The sequence below is a fragment of the Bos taurus genome, chromosome 8 (assembly GCF_002263795.3).
Source record: "Bos taurus isolate L1 Dominette 01449 registration number 42190680 breed Hereford chromosome 8, ARS-UCD2.0, whole genome shotgun sequence".
Taxonomy (NCBI): domain Eukaryota; kingdom Metazoa; phylum Chordata; class Mammalia; order Artiodactyla; family Bovidae; genus Bos; species Bos taurus.
Window position 1 is genome coordinate 28,418,498 of NC_037335.1, and position 21,195 is coordinate 28,439,692.

At 38.1% G+C, this 21,195-nt stretch overlaps 1 protein-coding gene across 7 annotated transcripts in view; it reads right to left on the bottom strand.

The window, feature by feature from the left end:
* Nucleotides 1-12,419: 12,419 nt before the first annotated feature.
* The window catches only part of CCDC171 (coiled-coil domain containing 171), a 341,254-nt gene continuing 332,478 nt past the window's right edge, over nucleotides 12,420-21,195 (bottom strand). For 6 of the 7 annotated variants that reach the window (XM_003586376.6, XM_059889397.1, XM_059889395.1 and 3 more), the window contains one exon: nucleotides 12,420-14,851. In XM_003586376.6, the coding sequence (XP_003586424.2) occupies nucleotides 14,627-14,851 (225 nt within the window). In that variant the 3' untranslated portion in view covers nucleotides 12,420-14,626. The remainder of the gene's footprint in view (nucleotides 14,852-21,195) is intronic. The other variant, XR_009495531.1, reaches the window with a different exon arrangement.

A 21,195-nucleotide genomic window follows, 5' to 3' on the forward strand; every position in this document is an offset into this window, starting at 1 on the left:
CTTGTATGAGCCTATACTGCCATCTCTTCTGACACCAAGGGCTACTAATTCCCCTGGTTTCTTCTATTCTGCCCCAAATTGGAAAAATGCTATTTATGTTGCCTCAATGGTTCTGGATAGGAAGATGGTTTCTGAGATTAGTTTCTGATTTCCCTACTTCAAATTCCCTCCTTATGTTACAGCTGAGTGTAGCTGAGTCACAGTAGTGCCTAGTCTCCAAAGTCCAACACACACATACACACACACACACAATTTTATTTATTGTCTTTCTACCTACGGGTGAATAAACATAAGTGAAGCAGTTATGATAGACTGCATTCATCTCCAGCAGTCACAACCATATGAATGAGCAGATTATTATAAGTTCTTACATAAGTATCCAGCACCAGAGAGATTTCCCAAACAGTATTCATCATGACTGTTTATCCAGGAACAACTGCCTGTGTGACTTTGGGAGCAGAACTGAGGATCCCTTAAAAGGTGCTAAAGTCCTCATTGCTGCTTTCCTAGATATGCTTTACATACTTCACAGATTCATATGCACCCCAAAACTAATCACATAATCCACACTACAAACTCCATAAAATATATTAAAAATATTGCATATTGCTAGGTCTCAAGCATTAAGAAGAGAGTCTGGAAAAGAAGAAAACAGTAATAAAATCCTTTCTTAAAGAAAAGCCAAGTATTATGTTCCAAGCACTCTGTGGTTGAGTTCACCAAGGGACAGACATCTGGGGCAAAGAGAGCAGACATGATGACACAAGCTCACAAACTCCTCAGTATTTATGGGGAAAGAGGAAGAGGAATCCCCAAAGAAGAATCTATCAAAAAAGCATGAGGATAACAAAGATCATGTATTTACATGGAAACTGAAAAAAGGAGCTTCAAGAAGCAGGAACAAGTCCACAGTTAGGCAAGATACAAGAAGGACAAAACTTGACAGATTTAGGTGGGATGTATGGGGAGGAGGTGACCTACCAGAGAGACTGAAAGTTCAGGTTTCTTGGGTGACTTTTCTGGAGATACCCAGTTTCTTCCTCACCCCACCCCACTTTCTCACAGAATCTACCACATCTCCCTGTCTCTTCCCGTGGCCTCTGATGAGCAGGTAACAACCCAGAGGGCCCACTCTCTGGACACCGGTGACTACAGGGAGGTGGACCACAAAGAATCAAGAGTCTCACACTATGCTCTGTTAGGCTCTTAAAGTGGAAAATTACATGAAGTGGAGCTGCGATGACCAGGCCCGGGCCATGTGGAAATGGAGCTCAGAGAGGTGGTCAGCAAGAGAGAGGAGAGAAGGAGATGTACAGAGAGCAACAGTGATGAGAAGATAGGGAGCCCCAGGAACACACGAGAAAGAAGAACCCTGCTTCCTCTGGAGGCTGGCTGCATTCTTTGCCCTGGGGTTCCATGAATTACCCAGTTTTCCTCCCAATAATTTTGTGTGGGTTTTGATGCCTCATAGGGTAATTAAATCACCCTATCCGAGACAGTGACTACTCTGTGTCATTTAGCTCTGTGTTCAGTATTCTCTCACAGAGTGCTCACTGAAGCCCAGCAAAATAGGTGTCATTATCTCCCTTTCCCAGAGAGGAATCTGAAGTTCATGAGGTTAGATGATGTGCCTAAGGTCACACAGCTGCTGAGTGACTTTTGTTCTGAATTCTCATACCGCTAGGCTGGGCCATAAACATGATACATGCTCAATTACTGCTGAAGGAGATAAGAGTTCTCAGAAGTACAGAAAGACTATGCATGTGCTCCAATCTCTTCTGTTACATTAAGTTATAAACAGAACACCTTAATTTGCATTACGTGTGCATCACCATTCGGTAGGATCCGTGAGAGGGGACATGTGTCGGAGAGAGACTGAGGCTCCAAAAAAGAAGTTTGTATTCTCTTGGTTCATGAAATATCAATACACTACAACTACAATATGAACTTTATCAGAAGTTCTTAGAGACTCTAACAGAAGCACAAGCCTTTTCAGTTATTAAAAGAATTGAAAGCTTTTTATAGAGCATGAAAAAGACAAACTCCTCCCTTTCAAATTATTCTACTTTATAGTACAATTCCTTTAGCAGGGAGGACAACTTCAGACACTTTTTCAAATAACCCCAACCACTTAAAATGTACCTTTAGGAAGTCATGCTGAGAGTAGATGGAAAAGAGATAGGCAGAGTCAAAAAGAGGGGGGGTGGGAAAGGGGAGAGAAAGAAGAAAAGGCAAGACATTGTTTCTGAAGTACTAAGAATCTTCCAGTTGTTCTGGCCTACTTTAAAATGGGCATTGTTACCCACAAAGAATACTTAACATTGTTTAGGAAACTGCAACTTAAAATCTTGTTCATGCCAGACAGATCTTTCCACCTGTTTGTCATCCTCATCACATATAAGTCAGGACCAGTTATTGACATGTTAACTAGACACTTCCACTGAAAGTTAAGATGCTGTCTAAGCTCAGGCTACTACTAATACTAATACTAATAGATTGGGTGGCTTAAAGTATATTGGGGCTTCCCTGGTGGCTCAGATGGTACAGAATCAGCCTGCAGCTTATTACAGTTCCAGAGGCTGAGAAGACCAAGATCGAGGTACAGTCAATTCAGTTCTCAGTGAGAATCCTCTTCCTGACTTGCAGTCATCTTCTCATTGTGTCCTTGCATTGTGGAAAGAAAATGAACTTTCTCTCTTCTCCCCCTCTCTTTTTCTTATAAAGCCACCAATTCCATCACAGGGGACCCATCCTCAGGACCTCATCTAACTCTAATTACCTCCCAAAGACCTCATCTCCAAAATATCACACTGAGGTTTATGGTTTCAACATATGAACTTTGAAGGCGCACAATTTAGTCTGTAGCAGAATTTCGAGCTATTAAAAAAAAGTCTTAGTGACCCGGACAACAATGATGATATGGTCACTAACCTAGAGCCAGACATCCTGGAGTATGAAGTCAAGTGAGGCATAGGAAACCTTACTACAAAATTGGTGGAGGTGATGGAATTCCTGCTGAACTATTTCAAATACTGAAAGATGATGCTGTTAAAGTGCTGTGCTCAATATGTCAGCAAATCTGGAAAACTCAGCAGTGGCCACAGGACTGGAAAAGGTCAGCTTTCATTCCAATCCCAAACAAGGAAAATGCCAAAAAATGTTCAAACTACTGCACAATTGCACTCATTTCACATGCTAGCAAGGTAATACTCAAAATTCTTCAAGCTAGGCTTTGTAGTACGTGAACTGAGAACTTCCAGATGTACAAACTGGATTTAAAAAAGACAGAGGAACCAGAGCTCAAATTGCCAACATTTGCTGGATCGTAGAAAAGGCAAGACAATTCCGGAAAAACATGTACTTATGCTTCATTGACAAAGCCTTTGACTGTATGGATCACAACAAACTGGAAAATTCTTAAGAAGTGGGAATACCAGACCACCTTACCTGTCTCCTGAGATATCTGTATGCAGGTCAAGAAGCAACAGTTAGAATCAGAACAACAGACTGTTTCCAAACTGGGAAAAGAGAATGTCAAGGCTGTATATTGTTACCCTGCTTATTTAACTTAAATGCAGAGTACATCCTGCGAAATGCTGGGCTGGTTGAAGAACAACCTGGAATTAAGATTACCAGGAAAAATATCAATAACCTCAGATATGCAGATGACACCACCCTAATGGCAGAAAATGAAAAGGAACTGAGGAGCCTCTTGATAAGGGTAAAAGAGGAGCGTGAAAAAGCTGGCTTAAAATTCAACATTCAAAAAACTAAGATCATGTCATCTGATCCCATCATTTCATGACAAATAAAAGGGAAAACAATGGAAACAGTGAAGACTTTATTTTCTTGGGCTCCAAAATCACTGTGGACGGTGACTGCAACCATGAAATTAAAAGATGCTTGCCCCTTGGAAGGAAAGCTATGACAAACCTAGACAGCATATTAAAAGGCAAAGACATCACTTTGCTGATAAAGGTGGGTATAGTCAAAGCCATGGTTCTTCCAGTGGTCATGAACAGATGTGAGAGTTGGACCATAAAGAAGGCTGAACATCAAAGAACTGATTTTTTTAAATGTGGTGTTGGAGAAAACTTTTGAGAGTTTCTTGGGCTGCAAGGAGATCAAACCAGTCAATCCTGAAGGAAATCAACCCGGAATATTCATGGGAAGGACTGATGCTGAAGCTGAAGCGCCAATACTTTGGCCTCCTGATCTGAAGAGCTGACTCCCTGGAAAAGACCCTGAAGCTGGGAAAGATTGAGGGCAGGAGGAGAAGTGGGTGACAGAGGATGAGACAGTTGGATTGCGTTATACTGACTCAATGGACATGAGTTTGAGCTGGCTCCAGGAGATAGCGAAGGAAAGGGAAGACTGGCATGCTGCAGTCTGGTGGGTCTCAGAGTCGGACATGATTGAATGACTGAACAACATCTATTTCCATTTTACTACTTTCTTTTCTATGATAAAATTCTCTTCAGTTATTTCCAGGTATTCATTAAAGTTTTGCTAAATGCTATAGCTTGGTCTTAGTAAAGATTGAATTAATAATAAAAAATTATTAAAATAATACATTTTATGTTTTATATATATATTTAAGGTGGGGGTGGGGGGAATCCTCCCTGGTGGCCCAATTGCTAAAGAATCTGCCTGCAACGCAGGAGACCCAGGTTCAATCCCTGGGTGAGGAAGATCCCCTGGAGAAGGGAATCCCTATCCACTCCAGTATTCTTCCCTGGGAAATCCCATGGACAGAGAAGCCTGGCAGGGTATAGTCCATGGGGTTGCAAAAGAGTCAGACACGACTTAGCAACTAAACCACAACCATATATTTAAAACCACAATTTTTTAAAAGTTTAAAATATTTTTGAAAACTTCCTACAAAGAAAAGACCAGGTCCAGAAATCTTCAGTAGTGAATTCTATTAAACATATAGAGAAAAAAAATCACATCAATCTTCCCCAAACTCTGCCAAGAAATAGAAGAGGAGGGAGAATTTCCCATTCATTTTCTCTGAGCTCAGTCTTAACCTAATACCAAACAAACAAAAACCCTTCAGACCAATATCTTTTATAAACAGAGATGCAAGATCTTCAACAAATCCTGGCACATGGAATTCAGCAACATAAAAAAAAAGGTTTATATACCACATCATGACCAAGTGACATTTATCCCAGGAACACAAGATCGGTTTAATACGTGAAATTTAAATGATGGAACATAGGAAATGGCAACCCACTCCAGTGTTCTTGCCTGGAGAATCCCAGGGATGGGGGAGCCTGATGCGCTACTGTCTATGGGGTCGCAGAGTCGGACACGACTGAAGTGACTTAGCATCAACAGCAGCAGCGAGCAGTCCATGGGGTCGCTAAGAGTCAGGCACGACTGAGCAACTTCATTTTCACTTTTCACTTTCATGCATTGGAGAAGGAAATGGCAACCCACTCCAGTGGTACAGCAGAAATGTTGCTGCTGCTGCTGCTGCTAAGTCACTTCAGTCGTGTCCGACTCTGTGCAACCCCACAGACAGCAGCCCGCCAGGCTTCCCCGTCCCTGGGATTCTCCAGGCAAGAACACTGGAGTGGGTTGCCATTGCCTTCTCTGATGATATGAATAGAATAAAGCTCAAAAACACATGATCATCTCAACAGATGCATAAAAATCATTTGGCAAAAAGCTGATCCTAAAATTCAAATAGAAATACAAAGCATAAAGGACCAAAACAACCTTTAAAAAAAAAAGTTGGAGGACTCACATGTCTCAATTTCAAAAATTAACTTCAAAGCTATGGTAATCAAGACAGTGTGGTTCTGGCTAAGAATAGACATAACATAGATCAATAGAAAGAATAGAGATTCTAGAAAAAGGCCCTTAGATCTATAGAGGAAAATGAGTTATGAAGTGTGCCAAGACAACTTAATGGAAAAAGAGTAGTCTTTTAACAAGGGGTGATGGGACAACTGAATTTCCTTGAAAAATAAAATAAATACCTCATACTATATACGGAAATTGACTCAAGAAACTGTAGAACAAATCTTTGTGAACTGGATTAGGCACTGATTTCAGATATCATATCAAAAGCATGTAAAAGCAAAAACAAAAAACTAAATCCAAATTAAAACTTTCTTGCTTCAGTTCAATTCAGTTAAGTTGCTCAGTCACGTCCAACTCTTTGCAACCCCATGGACCACAGCACACCAGGCCTCCCTGTCCATCACCAACTCCCGGAGTTCACACAAACTCATGTCCATTGAGTCGGTGATGCCATCCAACTATCTCATCCTCTATCATCCCCCTTCTCACAGCATCAGGGTCTTTTCCAATGAATCAGCTCTTCACATCAGGTGGCCAAAGTACTGGAGTTTCAGCTTCAAGACCAGTCCCTCCAATGAACAATCAGGACTGATCTCCTTTAGGATAGACTGGTTGGATCTCCTTGCAGTCCAAGGGACTCGCAAGAGTCTTCTCCAACACCACAGTTCAAAAGCATCAATTCTTCGATGCTCAGCTTTCTTTATAGTCCAACTCTCACATCCATACATGACTACTGGAAAAACCATAGCCTTGACTAGATGGATCTTTGTTGGCAAAGTGATGTCTCTGCTCTTTAATATGCTCTCTAGTTGGCCATAATTTTCCTTCCAAGGAGTAAGCGTCTTTTAATTTCATGGCTGCAATCACCATCTGCAGTGATTTTGGAGCCCCAAAAAATTAAGTCAGCCACTGTTTCCATTGTTTTCCCATCTATCTGCCATGAAGTGATGGGGCCGGATTCCACGATCTTAGTTTTCTGAATGTTGAGCTTTAAGCCAACTTTTTCACTCTCCTCTTTCACTTTCATCAAGAGGCTCTTTAGTTCTTCACTTTCTGCCATAAGGGTGGTGTAATCTGCATATCTGAGGTTATTGATATTTCTCCCAGAAATCTTGATTCTAGCTTGTGCTTCATCCAGCCCAGTGTTTCTTATGATATACTCTACATATAAGTTAAATAAGCAGGGTGACAATATACAGCCTTGACGTACTCCTTTTCCTATTTGGAACCAGTCTGTTGTTCTATGTCCAGTTCTAACTGTTCTTCCTGACCTGCATACAGATTTCTCAAGAGGCAGGGAACTGTTAAATAAGTAAAAAGACAACCCACAAAAATGAGAGAAAATATTTGCAAAACATATAGAAGGAACTTGTATCCAAAACTCTTATGACTCAATAATAAATAAGACAATTTGCTTTTCCCTGATGATAGGTGATTCTGAGCATCTTTTCATGTGTCTTTATGTCTTCTCTGGAAAATGTCCATTTAGCTCCTATGCCCATTTTTAATCGTTATTTTGTTTTTATGATAATAAGTTGTATAAGTTTTTTTTACATACTGAATATAACCTTTCTTAGATACATAATTTGTAAATATCTTCTTTCAGTACATTGGCTTTTTGTTTGTTGACAGTTTTCTTCACTATGCAAAAAAACTTTTACTTTGATACAGTCCCATTTGTCTATTTTTGCTTTTGTTACCCTTGTATGAGCAGACAGGACCAGAAAATATTGCTAATACCGATATCAAAGAGTATATCCTGCCTCTGTCTTCCTCTAGGAGTTTCATGGCTTCAGGCCTTACATTCAAGTCTAACCCCTTTTTAATTTGTTTTTGTATATGGTGTAAGATACAGGTCCAGTTTCATTCTTCTATGTAACTGTCCATTTTTCTCATTTATTGAAGAGACTGGTGTAGTGTGGTGCGTGTCTGCTCATCCGTGTCCGACTCTTTTCGATCCCATGGTCTGTAGCCTGCCAGGCTCCTCTGTCCACAAACGCTTGCTGGGTTTGTCCCAGCAAGAATACTGGAGTGGGTTGTCATTTCCTATAGATGATGTTATGGATGGTCACCACCATTAATTATCAGAAAGCATGACTTTAATTCTGACTGTGAATGTGAATTCTGCTTCATAGGAATCTCTCTCTAGTCTTCACAATATATGCTTAGGAATTATTTCTCTCCAGTCCAGAAGAAAACTTAAGTGTGACTACAAGATGTGCTTCTGGAACCATGAAAGGACTCACAATGAGTTGGAGTGTTCAGGTGCTATAGCTTTCCATGCAGTTTTATTGGGACAGCATCTCACTTTCAGTTCAGAGGTGAGCTTAGAAAAATGAAAGAAAAAAATATATTTTGCCCATTGCTGGAAGAAAAAAGGCAAAAATTCACTATCTTAGTATATATTCCATATTTATTTGTACATGGTGCTTTCTATTAGGCATTGAGTATGATTCCATTTACTCTGGATTACATTTAAGATTTCCCCCTTATATAAATACCCCCAAACAGAAGGAATCTGTTGAGAACAGGTAGCTCCCCTTATATTCTTGTTATTAGTGAATATTTATGAATATCTGATAGCTCTTAACCTGTCAGCAGAGTCTTCTACAGATCTAAATAAGACTTTTTATTTTACATAGTTTCCTAGAGCAGCTCAACATTTCTGGAGCCGCTTCGCTGGGAGGACTCTGTCAACAATCAGCACTTCATTGGCATTAACATGCAATAAAAGACAATGAACCATGACTCAATTAAACCACAAAAATAAAACCTGTTTTCAGATAACATTAACCCAGTAGTTTTCAAAACCTATGTGGCGCTTCTGCTGCATGACTAGCATTAAGGTCAGTGCTTTGAAAACCTATGTCTGACCGTCTAACAAACCCACACACAAGGTGATTTAGAGGAAAGAGCAGAACTCTGTTTTATCTCCTTCTAGCACTGTATCCAGATATTTTACCACTGACAGCATGCAATATCAATTAGATCTCACTACTGCAAAGATTAAGAACAAATTTTCCATCTGAGATGTCGATGGAAATTTAATTTGCACAGAAGACACAGTTTGAAAGACTTGTTTGTGAGTCAGTTTGATTTAAAATAAACAAACCGGAAAGGCTCATGCAGGGAATAGTTCAGAGAAAATATGAAAGCACCCAAGGTATGAACTCATAGGACATCTGATACCCCGGGTGTGCCAATCAACACATTCCATGGCCAGAAAAGAGACGTTATACAGCTACCAAGGTTCTTGAGAAAAGATGGAGCTCTTCCACCAATATGTAAAATATACATATTTATGTCTCACTTAACCAGGAGGGATGGATGTGTTCCTTACAAAACCAGAGGTGGTTCTGTTTGTTTGCTTGCTTTTGCTGTATTTGAAATATTTAACACTCTAGGTTTAAGCTTTCAGTAGTTTAGGTTGCATTATATTGAACATAATCATTTCAAGTTGTTCTCACTGAATGATACCATTTTTTTAAACTACTTGATTTCAGCAAAGTGAAGACAAAATATATTCAAATATTATACAATAAAATTTTTTGAAGATTTCATTGTGTGGAAATTATTAAAATTTTTTTCACTTCAATTGTAATTTAAAAAATGGATAAATGACTAGGGACATACGTTGAACTCATGGGTAAACGGTAAAGATAAAATGCTCTGGTGCATTTAAGATATGATTTGTAAATTCTGAATCATTATTTTAAGCTATGATTAACATAAAGTTTTTCAAGTTTGAATTTCTTTTGTAAAAAAGCTATAGAAATATGTCAACAAAAAGGGAACCAAATTAAAACAACAGACCCTCATACCTTTTAAAGCATGATACCTTTTTAAAGCTATGAACATTAAAATACATACTGAAGTCACAAGTTAATTTAAAAACTATCAAAAATGATGGCAATAGAAAAGTGACTAAATGTCCCAGCTAGACAATCACTGTTTATTGTATTCAGAAGCCAGGAATATAAAATGGAAACCTAAAAATATGTGAATTTCAATTATGAAAGCAACTGATCAGAATAATTTAAAAGAAGAAATTATTTTCGTTAGAAAATATTAAAAGATCAATGCATGAATCTTTTCAAAAAACATTAAAGTTTACTGGTTGTTTTAGTTTCCCATGGCTGCTGTAACAAATTACTACAAACTTGTGGCTGAAAAGGCTTCCCTAATGGCTCAGACGATAAAGAGTCCTCCTGCAATGCATAAGACCCAGGCTTGATTTCTGGGTCAGCAAGATCCCCTGGAGAAGGGAATGGCTACCCACTCCAGTATTCTTGCCTGGAGAATTCTATGGACAGAAGAGCCTGGTGGGCTACAACTGTGGCATTAAACAACACAGGTTTATTCTCTTACCTTTCTAGATCCTTGGCAGGTGAGTCTGTTTCTTGGCCTATGTTAGCTTCTAGCAGCACCTGTATCCTCAGCCCACAGCCGCATCCTTCACCTTAAAAGGGCATCCCCTGAATCTCTGCTTCCATTATCACATCACCTTTTCCTCTCTGTAGTCAAATCAGCTTCTGGCTCCCTCTCCCACAAGGATATTTGTGACTGCATTACCAGCTTATCCAAGATTATCTCCCCATCTCAAGATCCTTAACTTAATCACACCCACAAAGTCCCTGTTACCATGTAAGTTACGGTTCTAGGGATTAGACAGGGATATCTTTGGGGTCATTATTCAGTCTATGACATCAGTTCAAAAAACATCTTTTAAAATCTCCATCTCCATCCTAGGAGATATACAAGTTAATGCTTTCTTGATCAGCTTTACTCAGCATATGCTATTATTTTCCACTGGAAAGTTACAGCTTGGTCAGGCTGGCTTACCATCAATAGCTTTCAACTGAGGGTCTGTCCTAAGAGCATTTGTGCAGTCTCTGAGCCCAAGTTAGAGACACTAGAAAACAAAATAAATGGTGCTGGCTCCTTTGAAAGGTAAGGATAAAGGTTACTATTCTTCACATTACTAGTCATACAGAGGGAGGGGTGTGTTTTATCCAATCAATGGATAAATGATCTAGATTTCATACCAAAACACACTTCTGAAAATTATTCCTAACTAGTCATGAAATTTTTTTTTTAAATTTTGCCCGTTTTAAAAACTGCTAATTATTTCTTGAAGTCAGGCCTGGCAAAGTAGAAGTAACGTGGGCTTTGGAGTTATAGCTCTGGACTTAGTAATTACTAGGTTCTGTGTGATCTTAGGTAGTCAAATGCTTAACATTTTAGACGCTAAGTTATTCATCTATAAGATGGTAATGGAAATACCCAGAACATTAGAGTTTTGCTATAATAGCTGGCATAGAATAGTTGCTCAACAAATATGTTACTTTCCATTTTTTATATTAAAAAACTAGTGTATAAAAAGTGCATAGTAAAGTAAGATCGACTTACCATTGTTCAGTATTGTCTATAGAATGAATTCAGATATAACTTGTAAATATACTTTTTTTGGGGGGGCGGGTATCTTAGCTCCCTAACCAAGGATCAAACTCACACCTCCTGCAGTGGAAGTGCAGGATCTTAACTACTGGATTGCCAGGGAAGTCACCTCTAACTGGTAAATAAAGTAACATGAAAATAGTAATGCTCTCATTGAGCACTTGATAACAGATGTTATAAATGCGAAATAAATAGTGTTGCCAAGTTTAGTAAAGTTAGACATTTGGTAAAGTTATCATTCTACTATTTAAGAGGCTATTTACCTTTGTCTTTAAGTCATCACTGAATTGGCAGTTATCTGAATTGGCTTCCCTGATAACTGAGTTGGTAAAGAATCCGCCTGCAATGCAGGAGACCCCAGTTCGATTCCTGGGTTGGGAAGATCCCCTGGAGAAGGGAAAGGCTACCTACTCCAGTATTCTGGCCTGGAGAATTCCATGGACTACAGTCCATGGGGTCGCAAAGAGTCGGACACGACTGAGCAAATTTCACTTTCTGGCAATTCTCTCAATTTCGTACACCTCTTTGCATTCATATTACATCAGTCTAAAATGTTTATGTTAAACATTCTGGCAAAAAATCTCAATAAGTAAGCATGATTTAGGTGCCAAAACAATAACTTTAAGAATCCCTTTGATAGTGATGGATGATACAGTATTTTTCTAGATCACAGAAGGTAAGAAAATTTACATACTAAAGGGTAAAGTAAAATTCTCTTCCCTTCCAAAAATATTTGAAGTTGTCCTCCTGAGAAAAGTCTATTTTATACATCATTCTTAAGGAAGTAAAGAAGCTGATAGAGCAACCATCCTCGTCAACACAACACAGATCTCAAATATGCAGCGATTGGTCACTGAGGTGCTCGGAAGCAGTCTAGAGTTTCTCAGATCTCCATAGGATATGTCATTAAATCTTCTCCTCCTGCTGGGTCTGACTTCTGGGGAAAAAAGCATATGGTATAAAAATTACTATATTTGGTAGTGAATACTAATGATTGCTCAGAAGGCTCATCCTTCAGTCTCTATGGCCTTTAGCATCTAGTTGGATATAAATGTGACATGCTTTGATTTGATTTAATAATCTTTTTGAATTTATGGTTCAGAATTAATTATATAAAGTTTATCTATAAAATCAGATACTCACATAGATGGAGAGACATATACATTTATTTCTGGTGTTATCCCATTAACAGACTGTAAAATTAAGGCAAGAAGACCAAGGTCTGTCCAAGGCAAAATTTACAAAGGTGCTCCTTCCCCTTTAATTACTAGGATATGGAAACAGATTTAACACAAACATACACACACAAGACATATATGTGATGTAAGGTGACATTGTTTTTCTACAATGTGAGAATTGGAAGCTCAATGATGTCATATGAATCATATTTTATACCTATATTGCCAATATCTTAATTACTATATGGAACGGCAAAAGAAAGTACTTTGAAACATGCAGAAATTATTCTATGATCTGTATAGAAACAACAGCATTTTCTGTGTTTTAATAAATTTGCAAGTTGAATTTCATACATGTTATATTACATTAAACAGGGAATGTTCTTTAATATTAAAAACCCGGAATGGTTAATAAAAAGAACTCCAAGGAAAGAATTAAGAGAAATTTGGTTAAAGATGTAATTTTACTTCATAGAAATAGCTTTCTAAAGATTTATATAAAGCTTATTATATCAGCCCAGCACTATGAGAATACACAGCATGACAGCCATAGTGCTGTGTTATCTCAGATGGAGTAAATCACTTGGTTGATTTGGCTAATACGTAAATAGTACACCAATTTTATTTACCAAGGCCAATTAACAAATTCTTAAAAATTGGGTATATTTGAATCAAATGTCACTGTAAAGTTAAGACAATATAGATTCCATAATACATACTGTTATTTTCTAATGTATCTATAATGAAACTCCATAATGAAACATAATATAAAATATGGATTTTTGTATCAAAACTCGTCAGAAAGTACAGCTCACATCAGAAGTTAATATCACTGGGGAGTTAAATGATTAAAACAAAAACAAATAACGTATTACAAATAGCCTTTTGTTCTTCACTTACTATGATGCAAACTGCAAGGATTTAACCTTTAAGGGTTAAAGAGTTTAATCAATGTCAATGTCTGATCTTCTGAAGGCGATAAAGAACAGTCTGTCTAGCGATACCCAACAGAACATCACTTTGTCAAGCCACAAAGCACCCAAAAGCTTGTCAAGTAAGTTCCCAGAAACCTCTTTGTGGTTAGAACTCAGCTCCTTCTTGCTTGACCTATTATTTGATATTTGACCACTTGGTTGCAAGACACTTGCTCTTTCTAGCTGAAATGTCACTGGGGCATCTTGTCAGCTCCCCGACATCTCGGCCTGACATACAATTTTACTTTTGTGTGCTACAAGGCAGAAAATGCAGGGCAATGGCCTTGTTTTAAATTCTGTCAGCATCAAAGATGGGCGTCACTCTTGGGTCCTACCAACCACACAAACAAAAAAGGAGTCTATTTTGAAGGTCAAAACAGCCATTACCTTGAAGTTTTTCAGCTTATACTAAATACGTTACCTGCTGTACTGGTGTGGGAACTGTCCTTAAAAAGTGCCTAAACGCACCACAGACATCTTCCCAGCACAACTGCTCGACTTTCTTATCACAAGCAGGCTTGCTAAAAAGGAGGCGTTTTCAATGCCTGCAGGGACCAGATGCAGCAGTTAACTTGTTCAAATGGGCAAGTGGTATCATGTAGCTTTACAAGGAGCAACCTGACCTTCTCACATTGACCAGGAGTGACATTATTGTGCAGGAGGAGAAGCAGTCACATCATTTCTGTTTTGCACAACCTGCTTAAAGTTTGCAACTAAATGCTTGTCTTCAGTTGAGCTGACAAGAGAGAAGAGGGGGCTCAGTGAACCATGGCAGGGCTGCCATGAAATGACAGGAATCATTGGCATACATTTCAAATAGCTCTCTCAATCCTATTAAAGTATTGCAGTCCTGCTTTAAAATAGACAAGTATGAAACAACTTTGATAGATAGAGACTAAAATGGCTTATTGATTTTTTTAAGTCTGAAGGAAATTACCTAAAATGTGTCATTCTTTAACATTTAAAAATATGTTACATAAAAATGAGTAACTGTGATAATAAATAAAACTTAGAGGGGAAAAAAAGTTGGTTATTTCATTATTCGAGGAGACATAGATACCTGAACACATCAAGATATCACACAATTTTTAAAAACCCACGGCCACTTGAGCTGAAACAAAATTCAACTGATAAGAAAATCCCCCATCAAAACAATTTTAATTGTACTGTTAACTCTTCCTGCATGCTTTTTATTTCATAAAGTCATAAACCAATCTGAGCTGGTCGCTTGGCAGTAGCAGACATTGTCACTGGAGACGAGTTAGATGATGATGCCAGGGGCACAGAATTTATAAGTGTTTCCTTTAAGAAAGTGTAAGTTGTGTCAAGTTCAGCTTTCAACGGCAAAAAATCCCCAACATCAGTTGTGTCAGCAGGAAGAGCAGCTCTCGAAGGAATGGAGAGATTTGAGTGGTCTCGTGATCCTGTCTATGATACAAAAAGGAGAGAACAATAAACATAGACTTGAAAACTCCAACAGAGTCTAAACCCATAAACAGAGAAGTGGACCAAGAATCATAATATGAAATGGGGTGGAAACGGCAATTTAAATAATCTATATGATAATACATAAATATTAAATTATTTTCCAAGTTGTGATTGAACCTCATTTGTTCTACATCAAAAACTTGCCGGGACATCAGGAATTGGGCTAAACACTAAAACTTTGTAGAAAACTTTTATCAAGTTATTGAATCAAAAAGTCAGTACAAGCAGGCATTTTTGCCTCTTCTTCCATCCACTGGCAAATTACAGAAACCAACTCTAACAATAATGTTTATTTCATTATGCTATATGTGTGTGTGTGTGCTCAGTCGTTCAGTCGTGTCTGACTCTCTGCAACCCTCTGGACTGTAGCCCACCAGGCTCCTCTGTCCATGGGATTTTCCAGGCAAGAACACTGGAGTGGGTTGCCCTTTCCTCCTCCAGGGGATCTTCCTGATCCAGGGATCAAACCTGCTTCTCCTGCATTGGCAGGCGGATTCTTTACCACTAAGTCACCTGGGAAGCCCTCTATAATATATGCTATATAATTGGGAGATTAGACTGCTTAGAAAATTCATAACTATGAATATTTGTGTGTTTAAGTTATCAGCCTGACTTATTTAATTGAACAATACAGTACAAAGAAAAACAAGTCAATCCTTGCACCCTATAGAAAATAGCATACCAACATATAAAATGCCAATGAAATGAACTATTTGTCTTTACCTTTAATAATAATGTCACCACCCTATTTTAATGACTGTTCTATTATAAGCATTTGGAAATCATATACCAAGATATGGGAATGCAACATGGAAAACAGTTTGTGACATATTTTAAAACATTACTGCTACCCAGAAATTGTTGGAAATCAAACTTAAGAAACCCACACACTCATGAAATACTTAAAAACATAATTAATATTTTGTTGAAGCTATACATTTAAGTCTTAAGTAACAACAGTAAACAGTAGTTAACCCTTAACATAAATGAAGTCTTACCAGTAAAGCAGATAGGTATTACCTTATGGCATTTATAGATAGGAGAAAAATAGTAATCAATTGTATGTCAGAATTTTCCAGATTCCCAGTAAATAAATGTTGCTGAAATAATAAGTCAAGTCCTAAGTGTCTCCATTAAAAAACACATTTATATTGCAGAGGTTTTAATAACAAAACATCTCTTTGGTAGATTCTCTTAAGGTTTTGACAACAAAATAGCATGAATGCTAAGGATCTGCTTTATTATGTCATGTTATACAAAACCGCTTCTACATGTGAAAGCGTGAAGGAAGCAATCTCTGGCTTCAGAAATATATTAGAAATTCAACTGTTGTATGCGTTACCATTTTTGTGGATTTTTTTTAAAACTACAACTGGAGAAAAATCAATGGCTGCATCTAACACCTAGTTCAGCAATTTTCTTTGATCTCCGTTCTTTTGATTTCTTGATTCTCCACTGCAAGCCTACAGCTGACGGAAATCATCTCTTTTTCTGCTGGAAGTTAAAAAGAAAAAAAAAAAAAAAACAAACCCACCTAAAATGGCCACTCAAATGGCTTTATGAAGGAGAGGATTTAGCTTATCCTTGCTGAAAGAAAAGAACTCCCAAGGTCATATGTTGACCCTGCTTAGAAGTGCTGATGAGATTTCACTTGCACAACCCTAATGGGTGACTAGATCAGTTCAGAACCAGAACAGAGGCATCTCATTACATCAGAGGCTGGAGGTATAGATTCCTGCACTTTTCCTGCTGCTAGAACCATCTTTGGTGATTTTTTTTTAGCCCTGCATCTGAATTGGCAGCATTATTACTTGATCGATTTTGCTGCTGTAAAGACTGCAATGCCATCTGCTAACTGATTCTGCCAGACCTGGGGGTAAGAGGGACAATGGAAGAGCAGGAGATGGTGGGGCTGATTCTCTTCATAATAAAACTCAGAGCAATCGTACTATTTATTATGATCAAAGAGTATTGGCAGGCAAGCCTTCACAAGTTTCTTGTTACATCTTTATACTTCAGGTTCTGGTTTAAGAAAACTGTATATGTGCAGAATCAGACCAAGGAAGCTCAGCTACTCTCTGAGAAAATCTCCTTCTTGATGCTTTAGACTAGAGAAAGGTAACTGTGCCAAATGGATCAACCGCTCCTGTTAGATATATCTTACTCAAATCCATATTCTGTACTTGAAATTTCCTTTTCTGTTCTTATGAGTCCATTGACCTAACACCTTACACATGAGGAAGGTTATCCTTTAGGAAAGGTCTTTAACTGCTCACTTCCCCTTAATACATTCAGTGGATTTTAAACTCTACAAAGGGGCACCTCTTCTACTTTTTCTTGTCTTACTTTTTCTTATGTCTATTTTCCACCATGTTGCCTGAAAGTGTTTTTTATTTCTAATATACATTTTTTGACCAAATAACCTTGAAATGGGGTATTGAGTATGTCTTTGGTATTTCAAACCAAAGTCTCACTTTTTGTGTACCTGAGATTCTGATTTGAAACACTAAAGAAATAATACCTCCTAAGCATGGGAAACAACATTAAGAAGAAGAGGTTTCTGTATCATACAGCAAATCCCACTGGCTATCTCTCTTACATATGGTAATGCATATGCTTCAAGACTACTCTCTCAATTTGCCCCACCCTCTCATTCCCCTGCTGTGTCCACAAGCCTGTCCCTAGGCCTGCACCTCTATCCGGTACTCTGTGACAACCGAGAGGGGTGGGATGGGGTGACAGTCGGAGGAGGGTCAAGAGGGAGGGGACACATATATATTTATGGCTGATTCATGCTGTGGTATGGCAAAAACCAACACGATATTGTAAAGCAATTATCCTCCAATTAAGATTTTTTTAATGGAAAAAAAGAAGAGATTTCTTCGAAGATTTGCACCCCTTGAAAGACAAACCCTCCATCAAGTAAACAGAATTACTTTTGTGTAAATGAAAATAATTGTTTTTCTGTTACTGAGGTCATTTGCTATACTGCATGCACTGCTAGAAAATAATCTTTTCTGTGAAATACAATAAAATTTGATTTTAAGTCACTTAAGAGCTTAAAAACAAACTCGCAAAAATTCTGGTGAGATCTTGATTTGAAAATATGATGTTAAAGTAACAAGTAAATATGTTGTAAATAATATTCAGAAATATAACACTTTTAATATAACACAGAAAGTAAGAGACAGTTAAATAACTTTTTATCAGAGACCATTAAAAGTTAATATTCACCATGTGATATTATATTTTAAATCTGTGGTCATTTAAGCTACTTTTTAAACTGCTGAGGTGTTCTAATAGTCTCTCATGTAAATCAAAATTTAGGCAATTTTTTAAAAGGAAATTAGCTACCTGAAATAAAAGCTAGGTGTCATGTGAATCTTTATGGAGGCACTTTTATTTACTTAACAAGCTGTAAATGATTCTATTTGAGCTGTTATAGTCCATCAGTTAAAATATATATTCACAATACAAAATATGTCTACTAAATTTCTGTATTTTAAAAATCTTATGAAATATAGTAATTAGACATGTCCATTAACCATTTTTCAAGACTTTAATATCTCCATTTTCTAAGGGTGTTTTTTAACAATAAAAATAAATACAGCACTAGTGTAATAATAAGATAATGACTAAACTGTCTATATATCAAAGTCACTTTGCAGACCAAGGCTTCTAAAACAATGACTGTCTCTAAGCCATCTGTCTCCCGTGCAGCATTTACGATAAAGTTAAGTCTTCCAGAATCCAGTAGTATAAAAAATGAGGAGTGATTTAATTTAGTAAGCCTGAATAGTATTGCAAGGAGATTATGCCAGGCAAATAGTATGGTGAATGGAGTATTGGACTAGAGATCAGAAGACTATATTTTTCCCTCCCAGTTCTGTTACAATTCAGCTGTGTCATTTAGGTGAGTGAATTAGTACTCCTAGGTCTCACTTCCTTTGCCTAAAACAATGAAAAGCAGATGATACCACTCTAATGGCAGAAAGTGAAGAGGAACTAAAGAGCTCTCTTAATGAGAGTGAAAGGGGAGAGGGAGAAAGATGACTTAAAATACAACATCCAAAAAACTAAGATCATGGCATCTGGTCCCATTACTTCATGGCAAATAGGTGTCGGGGGGGGGGGGGGCGGCGGATGGAGTGGAAACAGTGACAGATTTTATTTTCTTGGGCTCCAAAATCATGATGGATGGTGACTGCAGCCATGAAATTAAAAGACACTTGCTCCTTGGAAGAAAAACTATGACAAACCTAGACAAAGTATTAAAAAACAGGGACATCACTTTGCCAACAAAGGTCCAGAGTATCATGTATGGACGTGAGAGTTGAACCATAAAGAAGGCCTAGCATCAAAGAATTGATGCTTTTGAACTGTGGTGCAGGAGAAGACTTCTGAGAGTCCCTTAGACTGCAAGGAAATCAAAGCAGTCAATCTTAAAGGAAATCAACCCTGAATATTCATTGGAAGGACTGATGCTGAAGCTGAAGCTCCAATACTTTGGCCACCTGGTGCAAAGAGCTGACTCACAGAAAGAAACCCAAATGCTGGGGAAGACTGAGGACAGGAGGAGAAGGGGGCAAGAGAGGATGAGATGGTTGGATGGCATTACTGACTCAATGGACAAGAGTCTGAGCCAGCTCCAGGAGATAGTGAAGGACAGGGAAGCTAGGAGTGCTGCAATTCATGGGGTTGCAAGAGTTGGATATGACTTAGTAACTGAACAACAGGACTCTTTCTAGCTCTGAAGTGCTGCATGTCCACCATGATTGCAACCCATGATAATGTGTGGCATAAGGTTAACACCTAAGTTTTGTGAATACCATTAACCCATAATCAGAGTTCCTAAACATAATTCTTCAGATTTTGAGAGGATATAGATGGGCCACTCTTAAGGGCAAGGAATACATACTGCAGATGATTCTTTAAAAAAGCCAAACAGATAATAAAATTAACCATAGTTTAGACGATGTGGCTACATTCAATTAAATTCTGTGATACATTTTTTATTACTTCGACCTCCATGATGATGTTTTAAGCTCTGTAAATTATTGACTGATTTTAAGTAGAGTACGCAGCTCTACATAAACTGATGAAGGAATCAAAGTACCCACAAGAGGGCCTTATGAAGAGGCTCCCTTGCCATTTCTACTTTAGCTCCTAATACGTTCTTATCACTAGAGTCTTAGTAATCAGAACACAGAATTTTCTTCCTTCCGAATGCTTCAAGTTAGTTAACCAAATTTTACCTATTTTCCACTTTGGCCATTAGGCCTCATAGGATACTACAGTTTATACAGTCAGAGTTGACAATACTTACGGGTACAGTTTTCTCTTGTGCAATGCTTAGTTATGCACCTCAGATATCTGTCTATCTATCTGTTTATTCATTCAACCACACACACATATGCATATACCTGATAAATATAGCTACACACATATACTTGCTATATATATATATATGTGTGTATATAAACATACACACACACACACATATATATATATCCCTGCTAGCACATCATTAAATATTTATTCCTTGAAGCCATCAATTATAACTTTGAGCTACCAATACCAAACCTGTAGAAATATTTTACACATTCCTCCCTCCATAAGTTATTAAAACCTTAGTACAAAAAAAAAAATAAATAAATAAAACCTCAGTCCAGACCAGTTTCATCTTCAGTTCACTAACAAGATAGGCTAGGTGGGGATATGTGAGTCAGCAGAGCCCTGTAAAAGAGTCTCCAGAGAGAGAGGGAACACAATCTGAGAAGTTTAGACACCTAGAGATGAAAAAGAAAGGGCAATCATAGAGGGAGAAACAAATCAGAAAAGAGAGGGAGAAGATACTAATAGCCAACTCGATTCACATCACAGCAATTTACTCCTCAAGCAGACATTTCACATTCGTTCGAAAGCCAGAGTTCTTAAGTCAGTCTGGTTCAGTTTCAGCCTCAACGACTTGGCTAATGTGGTAGATTAATTGGATTATGCCTTCCTTACAAGCATGCTCTTTGCCATGTGACATGCAGTTGTTTGCAGCCTGGTTCACAAGCACACTGCTGCCCTACCCTGCTCGTCTAGCATTTCCTCACTTGTACTCTATAATCTGCTTACATGGACTTGCAGATTATTACACAGGCTTGAGGCTTCCCTGATAGCTCAATTGGTAAGGAATCCATCTGCAATGCAGGAGACCCCAGTTCAATTCCTGGGTCGGGAAGATCTGCTGGAGAAGGGATAGGCTACCCACTCCAGTATTCTGGCCTAGAGAATTC